The sequence below is a fragment of the Marmota marmota genome, unplaced genomic scaffold (genome assembly GCF_001458135.2).
Source record: "Marmota marmota marmota unplaced genomic scaffold, marMar, whole genome shotgun sequence".
Classification (NCBI taxonomy): domain Eukaryota; kingdom Metazoa; phylum Chordata; class Mammalia; order Rodentia; family Sciuridae; genus Marmota; species Marmota marmota.
Window position 1 is genome coordinate 10,042,753 of NW_025999905.1, and position 14,381 is coordinate 10,057,133.

At 31.2% G+C, this 14,381-nt stretch overlaps 1 protein-coding gene across 5 annotated transcripts in view; it reads right to left on the bottom strand.

The window, feature by feature from the left end:
- The window catches only part of Snx13 (sorting nexin 13), a 150,328-nt gene that overhangs the window by 72,385 nt on the left and 63,562 nt on the right, over positions 1–14,381 (bottom strand). For 3 of the 5 annotated variants that reach the window (XR_007346132.1, XM_015498128.2, XM_015498130.2), the window contains exons 6-8: positions 1,453–1,574; positions 1,259–1,360; positions 110–198 (exon numbers count right to left, since the gene is read on the bottom strand). Coding sequence is in view for 4 of the 5 variants with exons in the window: in XM_015498128.2 (XP_015353614.1) it covers positions 110–198; positions 1,259–1,360; positions 1,453–1,574 (313 nt within the window). In the remaining variant the exon portion in view is untranslated. Of the gene's footprint in view, positions 1–109; positions 199–1,258; positions 1,361–1,452; positions 1,575–6,347; positions 6,415–14,381 lie in introns of all 5 variants that reach the window. The other 2 variants (XM_048799658.1, XM_048799657.1) reach the window with 1 other exon arrangement.

A 14,381-nucleotide genomic window follows, 5' to 3' on the forward strand; every position in this document is an offset into this window, starting at 1 on the left:
GGGTCTTCAAAAATTTTTAAGAATTTAACTGGGTCTTGAGACCAAAAATTTTGAGAACTACTGTTCTAAGTTTCTTTACATTCATTATTTGGTATGAGTTTACGCTTACCCTGACAAAGTATCGCATGATCTTGTTCTGGAAATCTCCAGGAGGTAGCAATAAATATAATAAGACCTCACACAAATCTCTTAGGAATCCTAAAAATAGAAAAGGTAGCTATAATAACATTAGAAAACCTAAAATCTCCAACTGCTCTTAATATAAGACACACAAAAAAGGTAGAAATAAGCATTCCCTAGCTGTACTGACTTACTCTTTTAGTAATTAGTACACATCAGCATTCATTAAAATTTACTTCACTGTTCTTCATATACTATTCAGTAACCAAATTAAAATTTCTTTAATTCTGTTCAGTTTTAGACAGTTTATTGAATCACATGAGAAACTTGAATTATTAAATTTTTCTCCAAAAGAGATGCAGAATACGTTCTTCTATTCTGATTTAAGTGAGCTCAACTTACGTAAAATATTGTATGTCATTACTACTTCTTAGATTTAGCTATTATTTCATAATAGTGTGAATGAACTGGCAAGTAAAAGCTAAATTATATAATACATGTAAAAAGGGAAGAAGAAAAAGGGGGAAAGAAGAAAGGAAATGCAAAGGGAAAAAAAGATTAGCACGTTTTCAAAAATCTAAGAAAATAATTTATTATTTATTAAGAAAACAAATTACATTTTTCCCCCCTATGGTTGTTCCTATCTGACACTTCCTAGGAATAAAATTAAATGGACAATATTGTTAATTTTTTAATGTGCTAATTAGCAAATATTTAATTGTAAAATTCAAAAAATGAACTAAAACGTCTCTGGACTAATCTGTCACAAAGAAAAGGCATGTTCACTTAAATTTATAAATTTCATCTGAAATCATTTATAATGATCTCATTTATAATGATTTTGTTTATAATGATTTATAATGATTTCCTTAGAAAATATTTTAGGGTAACAGATAAAAATCTTACTATAGTTCATAAAATAAAACATTTAATTTTAAACGTTTGTGCTGTTATATTTAAAAAAGACAACACATGAATTTTTAAATGGATGAAAAAATGTAGAAACAACTTGTAGAGTTAAAATGAACAGTGTCTTCACTATTATACCTGTGCACGAATAATTTTACCCTTAAATTTGTTCTGATAATTTGTCTTTAAACAGTTACTGTACTTAAAAGAATTATATTAAAAGGAAAACCTTCTTCATCTTTGGGAGAAGTGCACACTAGGTCACGGCAAACTTCCTTCTCCATTTCAACTTCAACTTCGAAGAAGGTATCTATAAGATCTTCTGCTGTGCCTGGAAGAAGGAAAGAAACAATATAAAATTTAGAAGATGAAAAAGAAAACAGAGTTTTAAATCCTAATTTTCAAATGGAACAAAGACATTACCTTTTACTTGATCGTCTTTCTCTGTTATTCTCTGTTGAGCCTTTCTGAATACTCGTAGGTGTGTGCCAAAATCATCTACAATGCGTGTAGTAAAATAAGGTTGCCAGTCTATTTCTTTTGACCTTTTAGAAAACAATTATATAAAAGCAATATATAAATGCTTTACCAAAAAAAAGTGAGTTCATTTTAATGACTGATACACATTATTATCACAGACTTCAAATTTATACTGAAATTTTAATTATTTTTCATTTGGTCCCCATTTTACAAGACCCAAAGTATATCAAATTTACTTCATTAAGTCTTCTAACAATATTATTTGAATTATTTTATGTGTCAAAGCTTAAAAATACTATCTACTTTATTAAAATATGAAAAGAAATTATTTTTTTCCAGTTAAATCTGAAATGAGTTTGACCACAGTATATCACACAATTTCTCAACCCAGACACAAGAATACATAAGGGATACATAATATTTTTGTTTGCTTTTAAAAGAGTGTTACAAACATTTCTTGGTTTCTTTTGAACCTGTCTGAATTCTCCATATTCTTTCTTTTAGTTATATAATCCAAACTCCTGCCTCTGATCTTATTTCTATTTGCATAAGCTAGCACTTAAAAACATAACCACTAGAAATAACTCACCACAGAAAAATGAGGTACTTAAAAGAATTAACTAAAGTACTACATAAAAGCCTTTAGAATACTTGTAAAATAAGTGATGACTCATTTTATAAAGTTATCTAGTACTTTAATCTCAAAACAACTGAACTCAAGACACTGCTAATTCAGCACACCAGTGAGAGGTTTTACTGAAAAAGATAATATAATACAATTACATCTCTCTTTGGATAGAATATTTTTAAATAAGCATTTTTTTCAATGTTGTTTTTTTTCTTAAAATAATAGTAAAATAACTTCCCTATTTCAGGAACATATCAAGTAGATAAAAGACAAGAAGCATATTCATGGAGATGTTGGGCACTGTGAGAAACCAGAAAAGTACAAAATAATTCATTATCATAATTAACAACACAAGGATAATAAAGTACTAGTGAAAATGTTGACTTGATTACAGTCACTTTTTGAAAGGAAGCTTTAATGAGTGATAATGGGATTAAGGAAAAAACGGAGGGCTATTTTCAATTAAAAACATTGTTATTAATATTCATATACTATTTTAAAGTCACAAATATGATTTATTGCATATATAAACAAAGAATAAATTCTAAATACATGAACAGCAAAACAAATTAACATTAAAAACTATGCATTTTAGTATTATCTTTGACAGAAGATTAACATTATTTGAAGAGCCACACATATAGGCATATAAATAAACTTGGTAATAATATTCAGCCTCAAAATAAAAATCTAAAAAACTTTTAACTAGCAGTTGTTTCTAGAGTCCTTTTCCCCCGTTTAAAAAAAAAAAAGACAAAATCTATGTGAGTACCTTTCAAAAATCTTTACATAAATATTTACTCAGTCATCAATACTTTAAAATTTTATAGAAATAGAATTTATTGAGCATAGTCCATTAGCTCATTTAATCCATATAAGTAAGGCTCATTCTAACAAATTTACGAATTAAAGAAATTAAATTAAAGAAAACAGAATATATAATGTTCCAAGTTATATCTGTTCTATTTCATGATGCACTATTATTTATTTAATTTACTGAATTTTTTTTCAAACAGAATAAAATATACCAATTTTAGAAGCCTCTAGATAAACCCATCTTGATTCATTATAGAGGACATAATGACATTTAAAATGAACAAAATCATCAAGAAATGCAAATATATTCAAATTATTTTAAATATTAAGCATTAATTTCTATTTTAATACAGAAACATGATGAGAGTAGGAAAATGGAAAAACAATATTCTATATCTCTACTCAACATCACTATTTTCCACTGCTTGACTTTCTTCCAATGACTATTTGAAAATCCAAAAATCTCAACTCTAAGGAACTTCTTTGTATTAGTAAGAACAACAATAGTACAGTTTCCCATTAATAAAGAATATACACTAAAGATTTCTAATAATATTTGTCTAATAAAATTAGAAAATATTTTGAAGACTGTGAAGTACTAAATTATGATGTATAATATGCAAGAAACATCATGTGACTGTGACTAAAAGCTCATTTAATTATATAATAGCTACATTTCCTTCTATAGCATTTACTACATTGCTTTTTATTGAAACTCTTAATAGCAATTATTCTTAAATTATGCTCATAAAGTTTCTTCCACTATTTATTTATTTATTTATTTATTTAGGTGTAGATGAACACAACACAATGCCTTTATTTTTATGTGGTGCTGAGGATCGAACCCAGGTCCTGAGTGTGCTAGGCGAGCGATCTACCGCTGAGCCACAATCCCAGCCCCATTTCTTCCACTTTTTAAAAAATATTCCATCCATCACATGACACCAATTCTAGTAAAAACACATGGGCTATTCCAAAACGTATTACTGATGCTTTCATTTAATTATTATTTATAACCTGTCATTTCTTACATTTAAAAATACAGACGTATTTCTTATATGACCAAAAAAATAGTGATATAATTAACCTGACCAAAAAAATAAAATAAAATTTACGGTAATACCCTGAAGCTTATGTATCTTGCCAAATTATTTCAAGAAAGAATTAAAAGGCTAACTGGAAGTCAAACAAGCTATGAAGTTTTAACTGAAGCACAAAAGCAAAACCAAACCAGAAACTATACTTTTCTCTGACCATAAATTTTGCACGCCCCCTCTCTAACATCACCATCCTATTCCTTGCCACTATCCTTCCTCTAGGTCTCCCAACTCCACTTATCTCCCCCTCCATCCCATTTTCTATAGAGCAGCCAAATTTATATTGTAAAAAGTATATGCACAAAATGAGATCTTTAAAAACTTTTTAATACATTCTCAGGGCTAAGCATGAATACATTCTCTCAGATCATGAACACCTGCATCCTGCTTATTTCTTCTTCTTCATCTAGTTCACCCTAGTCCTTTCTGTCTATAGACCCAAATTTTGTTTTTTTTGTTTGTTTTTTCTCCACTTCCCAAACTCAAATGAGCCCCTTCTTACCTCTTATTTTCTCTACCAAATTTGTTCAACCTTACCCATCTCCACATATTTTTTCTCTCTTATATCCCACCAACATTCACTTGAAAAATCCAACTATACTTCCATGATCATCTGAAATGTCACTTACCCATGGCAGCCTTCATTGACACCCACCCTCTCCACTATTCCCTCAAAATAGTCCTGGTTCTCTGGTTATATATTTAAATAACACCATACTTTCCACTTTACATAGAACTAACAACCTGCAGTTAACACTTTCACCATTAAATTTTAAAATATCAAAGACAGGAGATCTTGTTTTATTCAACTATGACTGTTTTATTCATAGTTATACCCCCAAGTGCTAAGTAACATGAACACTAGAAGCACTTGATGCATACTGATTTACTATTCTGCTTACAAGGCCAAAGCACTATTAATAGGTGCTTAGAGAGGACAACATGAGGTATGCAGGCATTCGTACTCCTAAAGTTCTAAAATAGCACATGAACTGAGAAGCTCTTTTTGCCCCCAAATTACTTAATCTTAAATGTCTAAAAGGCAAGGAATGTCACAAATATGTGAACTGAAATTGGGATTACACAAATTGCCTCACTTGTTCCAGCTATTCTAAGGTTTACAACTTACCACTAGTAATATACCAACAAAATCAAATATTTCCAGAAATTGCATCATACTACAACAGATGTCCTTGATTTGAATAAAAGACCCACCAAGTCATTAGCTATGAAATTCTGCAAGACACATCACTTCTCAGGATTTTTTCCTCTAAGGACACCTATGGCTTTCTATGTATGATCATATTAAATAACACAATAAGCACACACACAAGCACACAGAGTGATAGAAAACTGGTAATTGTTTAGTAGGTGAATTTAAATATTTGATCAAAGAGTCTTGAATACATTTCATTCTAACCTATATAAATCTTTCAATGAGGACTAAGAAGGTTTCTTTGATTAAGGTTCTGCTGATCAGTGCTAACACATCACACATCTTGAATGAACCTCAAACTACCACACAGTGCGGGGGTGGTGGGGGCGCCTGACAAATCTGAAGGCAGGTCTTTTAAGATTTTCTCTCAATGTTTCATAATTGTCTTTTGCACACTTAATCAACTATAATCTTCAATTAGCTCTGAGTAGTTCCAAACCAAGTAAATTTAGTTTGAATAGAAACTACCCTGCTGTACTCATCTTTCTTCAAGCTAAGTTAGGAGTTAAACTATATGATTAAAATTAAAAAGCATAAGTGGGATGTACAAGCTCAGAAACAAATACAACTTTTAATGTGCTTCACTATCTTTCTCCTCTAAATCACCAATGAATATAGTCATAACATGGACTAACTGTTAAAACTTTCTTGGAAATGGAGCACAGGCATGACACAAAACATCTTTGATAAGCTTAAAACCTAAAAAGTGGAAACAGAAGTGGACAGAAATAATAGCAAGAAGTCATTCAACCTAACCTTAATGGTAGGGTTGTCAGTCAGTATATCATACAAAGAGACAGGAGAATACTGGCTAAGAATCTATTAAGCGAGCTTCCACCTCAGTAGTACAGAATTAGTACTACTATAAAAAAACTGCTTAAAATTTTGCTGAAGAGAACCACACACAGAAACAAGTAGAGATTAACCTATGTGTCTTAATTTAAAGATGCTTAATTAAAGAAGCTACATTTAAATCTTGATGAATGAGTAGTATTTATATGGGAGAACAACAGATACAGAAATGAATAAAAGAAGGGAATGAGCATGGTATACATATGCAAGTGTCATCTTGTAGACTTGCCTGACCAGAGAAGAGGGTGACCGTTTGGCAGTAAAGGCAATCTTCACATTCATGGCAGAATACTTTCCTGGAAAAGGTGCCTTATGTCAAAATGAAAAAAATCAAAGCTGTTTTTCTCATAGAAACAATCCTATAAGAAATGCTATATTCCCGAAGCCACATTACTTTGTCACAGAAGTGACAATACATTAAGGCCTTATTTAAAAAAGTAAGAACAACATACTATACTGCATATTGCATAATGAGTATGTACACACACACACACAAAGAATATTAGCTTTTTTTGGAATTAAAAACCATCAAGAAATAAAGAAATACATGTACACATGGAGGGAGGCGGGTTAAAGGTATATCAATAACATCAAAATAATAAATCACATAAAATTAATATGTATTCATCTCCTATATAAGATCATTATCTTCTATGCAAAAAAAAAAAAAAGAAACAAAAAGTTCAAATGATTAATATAATGCAATTCCTAGTTTTTCTGGGGAGATTTTAACAAATATCTTTGGGGAGTTCTAGAAAAAGTTTTATTCCATTAGAGAACTTTTTGATCAACAGACAATTTTGTTGAGAGAGAAAAGTAGGTTGCTCATCTGTGAAAGAAATTAATTCTTTCTTCTTGAAGCCACTGAAATCTTGAGCCACTGAATCAGATTCTAATTCTCCTTCATAATTCACTGTTTGAAAGAATACACATATTAAAATACATAAATACTTGTTGGTATCCTTCAAAACTCCTTAAAAAGACTACTTTTGTACAGTGTTAAGAGCTCAACCTGAAACTGAATTTGGGCAAAAATATTTAATGGCACAGAATTATAAGTTTGATCCTAAATCTACTAAGTCAATTTTCCTCTTCTGCCTTAATTCATTCATAAATACATGCTACTATATATCTATCAAGAACACATGTCAGGACTGGGGCTGGGGCTCAGTGGTACAGCACTCACTTAATTAGCATGCGTGAGGGACTGGGTTTGATCCTCAGTACCACATTAAAAAAAATGATAATAATAATAATAAAATAAAGATATTGTGCCCACCTATAACTAAAGAATTAAAAAATGTTTTAAAAAAGAACACATGTCCTCCCTTTTATCATCTACTTTAGAATTTAGTTATCAATACTGATTAAAATAGTTTGATTTTTTATCACAAACTTCCATAAATTTATATTAAATTTACCTTTACTTCCTAACTTCTCTTCCAAGTAAAATTTACTTATTTTTCCCTCAAAAATACATGAAAACTTCTTCTCTAATAAGAGGTATATTAGCAACCACACAAGGAGACAAGTCTCATAACTTCGTGGCTACAAATCTATCTATCCCTTTTGCATGACTATCCCACCTCCCAGTGCTGAAGTGGAAGAAATAAAACAAAAACTCTTTTATTCATTTCTAACAAATCCATACTAATAATTAAAACCAACAAGAAAGTTTAAGATAGTAGACTTAATAACAGCACAGATTTATTTTTATATTTCTTTTTTTTATTGGTTGTTCAAAACATTACAAAGCTCTTGACATATCATATTTCATACATTAGATTCAAGTTGGTTATGAACTCCCATTTTTACCCCAAATACAGATTGCAGAATCACATCGGTTACACATCCACATTTTTACATAATGCCATATTAGTAACTGTTGTATTCTGCTACCTTTCCTATCCTCTACTATTCCCCCTCCCCTCCCCTCCCATCTTCTCTCTCTACCCCATCTACTGTAATTCATTTCTCTCCTAGTTTTTTTTCCCATTCCCCTCACAACCTCTTATATGTAATTTTGTATAATAATGAGGGTCTCCTTCCATTTCCATGCAATTTCCCTTTTCTCTCCCCTTCCCTCCCACCTCATGTCTCTGTTTAATGTTAATCTTTTCCTCCTGCTCTTCCTCCCTGCTCTGTTCTTAGTTGCTCTCATTATATCAAAGAAGACATTTGGCATTTGGTTTTTAGGGACTGGCTAGCTTCATTTCGCATAATCTGCTCTAATGCCATCCATTTCCCTGCAAATTCCATGATTTTGTCATTTTTTAGTGCTGCGTAATACTCCATGGTGTATAAATGCCACATTTTTTTTATCCATTCATCTATTGAAGGGCATCTGGGTTGGTTCCACAGTCTAGCTATTGTGAATTGTGCTGCTATGAACATTGATGTGGCAGTATCCCTGCAGCACAGATTTATTGTATTTTCACTATTCTATTAAAAAATAACAGTAGGTTGGTTAATAATTTTTTTTTAAGTTTATAATAGAGAAGATTTTTAATCATTAAGAAAAGATCTGACTAGAAAATGTCTTTTTATGTTTGAAGTCAGGAAAATTTCTGACCAAATACAAATATATTAAAAGGCTCAAATAAACTTTATTATCCTATTCTTAAGACTTTGGTTATGGTTTGGATAAGAGATGTCCCCAGAAAGCTTATGAGTGAGACAATGTAGGAATGTTCAGAGGTGAAGTGATCAGATTATGAGAGCTATAATTTAACCAGTAGATTTAATCCATGTGATGAATTAACAACTTAAAAAGACTACTATACTGGGTGGTAACTACAGAACAGGAAGGGTATGACTGGAGGAAGTAATTCACTAGGGGCATACTTTTGGGATTTATATTTTGTCACTGGCACCTCACACTCTCTCTGCTTCTTGCTGCCATGAGTTGAGCAGCTTTCCTCTGGGCTATACTTTGTACCTAGAGCAATAGAGTTAGCTGACCATGTACTGAACCTCTGAAGCCATGAACACAAAATAAACCGTTCTTTTTGTCTGGAATTTTGGACACAGTGACAAAAAACTAACATACTCCTACTCTAAAACAACTGATCAGAGATTGATCCCCGCCAAATTAACCAGAATTAACAATCCCACACAACTTTAGAAAATGATACACTTAGAAAATAACACACTAAATGGTATTAAAAATGTAGACTATAGTGAAGTGTGTGTTTCAGGAGATATGACAGAAAACAAGTAAATCAAGATTAAGACAAACCTGACCAGAGAATCTTAGTATTTTAAAATGAAAAGAAATTTCAAATAGTTAGCACAAGTTCCTATAATTACAGAGCCACACTGAAACACTACATGTTCTAGGTTACATAGTAGCACCAAGGTTTTGTTAAATCAGGGTTCCTGACTTTCAAACCAGTGTTCTGTCTATTCCACCTAAACAAAGAAACAAAACTTCTTATTTATAAAAGTCATAAATAAATGGATGGAAACAGAAAAAGACTTAGGCATGTAGATTTAAGAAACCATATTAAAGGAAATGATATTTACTGAACTATCATACTGCTTAAGTCCAGTTCTACATTCTGTTTTCTAACACTTCAAGGAAGTCAAAGATTCAGGTGTTTTGATGACTTGGACATCATGAACAAATTATAGAGGCACACACATGAAGCATAGTCACCTTTTCAAGGATTAAGCACAAAGAACAAAAGCTGGAAGTCTTAACCAAGCCTCTGGAATAGAGAAAAAAGTAATCTTGGACTAAGGATGCATTCTTCTATGGTATAATATTAAAGTACTAAAAAATTAAACTCATGATGTTAGTCATTTTAATAAACAAGAATTTTAGTAAGATTTCCCTAACAAATGAAACATGCAGATCCAACCAACATGTATATAAAATTCTGCCAAAAATTAATATGGAAGTCACAAATAGGAATTCCAGAAGGATTTTTGAATATTCACTATTCTGTCATATACAAAGCAAGATATTAAGCATTAGTTTCAAGATCACTTCCCCCAAAACAGACAGTGGCTGCCTACACAAAACAGACAGTGACTGCCAACAAAAAACAGACAGTGACTGCCAACACAAAACGTCTTAAGAATAGTTGAAAGAACAATTCTTATGTTCACAAGAACACAAAGAAAAGAGAAAGAGGCAATAAATTTTTTTAAAGGCATCTTAAACTATCTGTATTGCTGATGTTTTTATCTATCTCTGGCTAAAAAGTAATAAATTTTATAAAATGTAATTCCTTATCATATTTCCTGAATTAGCTAAACTCAGCCATAAACCCACAATCCAAACGTCACTATTAATATTTTAGTGTACTTCCTTTTAATTTCTTAAATATAGATACTCACAAATTTTATAAAATTTTATAGTATATAGCATACACTACTTTATGATTTTCAATCCAATATATTTCCTATAAATTTAACAATACATTTCTTAAGTGTTTTTACGTATCTATTTATTTATTTACTTATTTATTTTTGTGGTGCTAAGGATCAAACATTGGGCCTTGTTCATGCCAAGCAAGCACTGTACCACCAAGCGACATTCCCAATTCTTAAACGTTTTAATGGCCCAAAACTGTCTATTCCTGGAATTGATAAACTTTTTCTTAACAGGACAAATAACAATTTTAGGCAACTTTGCAGGCCAAATCATCTGTCCACACCTAGTCTACTACAATTTTACAGCACAAAAGCAGCTACTGACAAAATGCAAACGACTGTCCAATGAGCCTGTAGTTAAAAAAAAAAAAAATGACAGTAATATACTCAATAATAAAGTGACAAGTTAACCTAAGTTAAAAATGGAAAAAAGAGTTGAGAAGAAACTTCTCTAAAGATATACAAATGGCCAATAAGTATATAAAAGGATCTTCAATATCACTAGCTATCAGAGAAATACAGATCAAAACCATAATGAAATACTACTTCACCCCACAAAGATGGCTCTAATAATTTAAAAAAAAGAGAGAGAGAGACAGACAGACAGACAATACCACATGTTGACAAGAATATGGAGAAACTAAAACCTTACACATTGATAAGTGAAAATGTTAATAACATGCTGCAACTCTGAAACAGCTTGCATTTCTTAAAAAAATTAAACACTATAATACATAAGTTACACCTCTAGGTATATACCTAAAAGAAATAAAAACATAAGTCCACACAAGAATTTGTACACCAATGCTCACAGCAGCATTATTCACAGTATTCCAGAAACAATCCATACATCCATCAACTGATAAACAAATGAACAAAGTATGGTCTACCTGTACAATGGAGGATTATTCAAGGATAAAAAAAAAAAAGAATAAGTAATAATGTTGTAACATGGATGAACCTCAAAAACATGATGCTAAAATGCTGAAATGAACCACTCACAAAAGACCACATTAATCATTTTATTCATATAAAATGCCCGAAATAGACAAATTCAGAGATGAAAACCAAAGTAGTTTCCCAGAGCCAGAACCTGGGGGGATACAGAAGTGAATGATATTGGATATATAAGGTTTCTTTGTGATGTCATTAAAATATTCTTCAATTGATTTGTGAGGTTAAAAATCACAAATATTGCACAACTCTGGGAATATATTAAAAGACTGATTTCAGTGGGTAAAGTTTATGGTTTGTGAATTATATGAATACATAATTATCATCCCCTCATCTATTCTATAGATATAAAAATCAAGTTATTTCCCCTTCTTTTAAATAATTAGATGGCTTCTAATTGTTTCTGTTCTACTGTAACCAATGTGACAATAACTATCTTTTGGTGTAATGTCCATTTTAAGATAAGTTTTTTAAAGGACAGAGAACATGAAATGGCAAAGAAGTATAAAACTTAATTGTAAATAACACTATTTAAGTAGTGTTTGCCTTTTAGACAATTCTAGGAATATACCACTTATTTTCATTATTTCCATAGCATAAGGTAGTAAGAGAAAGAGTAAATCTTAAATAACACAAATGTGTTCCTTACACCCATGGAAAAACCCTTCACAAAAAAATAGTAGAATCAGAATCTATCTTCTTTTTGCTAAACTTGGGGTTAAATGGAGCAGCAATGCAGAGATTTTGTAATTGTATTTCACTCTGAAGAGTAAAAACAAGATTCCTTATTCACTTGAATCTCCTTATGGTTTCTATTACATCATCTTTTTTTTTTTTAAATCACCTTAAAACTGTGCTTGTATTATTTTTTTTTTTCATAACATGTCCTTCATTTCTATCTTAATGTATCTATGCTTTAAGGCTATATATATTTAGCCTCAACCCAAATGAGGTCTCCTTCATCAGTTTCTCTAGTTCACTCTATCTCTATATGACAAATAGTTTTCATTACAACATACATAAGTATTTTATTTCCTCTTCATTTCATGTGCTTTAATTTTGTCTTCTCTGCCAGTCCCTTTCCACATTAAAAAAGCTAAGATAAGGTCATATGATCTGTCTATATAACCTAGATATTTAGTAAATAATAACAATAATAGCAATATTACTATTCATTGAGCAGTCATTATGGATCAATTGACTGAGGCATAAATTGTTCAAAACGTCATTTATCAATTTATGATGTGATCCCACATCATCTCATTTGTCCCTCAACAACTCTGAATTTGCTACAAGTACTAATGTTATTGTCTTACAGTGATTTTGAGAAATTTTCATCTAGGTACACTAACTTAATGGTACAGATGGAATTTTAATACAAATATTCTGACACATAGCCCAGAGCTTCCTGTCCTATCATAATATCTCATTTGAAGGCGAAATAAAAAAATATATATATTATCAAGGATTCACCTCAACCAAAGAGTTCCAGTCTGTGATTCCAGATTTCACAGAAAAGAGAAATCCAAAGATACTCAGGGAAAGTTTCCTTCCCCAAACAATTATTGAAATAACAGGTACTAATGCTGATATAAGGTGTTATCACTACGAAGAAGTATTCTTTCACAAATGATGTCATTGAATCCTAACAACAGCTCTATAAGGAGATATGGGTTATTATCATCAAAGTTAAAGAATATATGTGTTTCTCCCATTTCAGGTCACAGAGCTTAATAAGTAACAGAGCTAAAGTTCAAATCCAAGACTTCAGATTAACAGTATAACCTTTATTCCCCATTTCTACTCAAAATTTATTACTTAGTTTTATGCTGACATTGTTTATTTCTCAAAATTGATGAATAAATATAAACAAATTTGGTGATTCTAAATCTCTTCTAGGTTCACTGGATCATTTAAAAAATCAAATCTAGCTTGGTGTGGTAGCATACACCTGTAATCCCAGTGTCTTGTGAGACTGAGATAGGAGGATTGCAAATTTGAGGCCAGCCTCGGCAACTTAGTGAGACCCTATCTCAAAAAACAGAAAGGGCCGGTTTATAGTTCAGGTACAGTGTACTAGTTCAATCACCAGTATTATAAAATAAATAAATAAAAATTTAAAAATTGAACCTATGCAAGTACTCCTTGAGGAGAAAAAAAAAAAAAAAAAACATTAGTTTTGTGCACATTTTCAGATTTGTAGACCCCTGATTTAAAGCCCTATACAACACTGTAAGTTGGATCAATTGACTGAGTAAGTCAATTGTAAGTTGAATATAAGGGTGACAACATCCTCCTGTCATGCTCCACAGTGCATACAGTATACAAGCACAGAGCAAGGATTAGAGAAGGATGTGAAAGATTTTGTAAATAAACCTAATTTTCTTAATATTGCCATAGGAAACAGTCATGGAGCCTCTGGTAAATTGGTATTTTTGCAGTAATAGAAAAATCCTACATAGGAAAGTCATTCAGAGAAAAAGAACAAACCAACAATACTTATTAAGTCTTGTTGTATGCTAAGGGATTTCCATGATATTGATTTTTAGGCTCAATAAAGTCTTTAAAGTAGTTATTATCAGCTTTTATAGTTTGCCAAAAACTTAAGACCAATGGCCAAGCAAATACATAAATTCAGATTAATCCTAAATGGAAATAACATGGCTTTCCAGATAATCACCTAAATATTACACATGATAGTATAGAAATGTTAAAATGTTATAGAAAATAAGGTAGGGGGCTTAAGACACAAAGTGAGAAGAAAAAAGTGCCTATGGGATGAAAAACAGGGAAATCATTGAACTGACAGGGGAAAAAAACAGGAAACAGATGAACAATCTGGATCATAATATATATGATAGAAAATGAGAGAAGGAACACCAGCTGTAAAGAACAATCTTATTTCAATTCCAACTCTAATGCACCATGC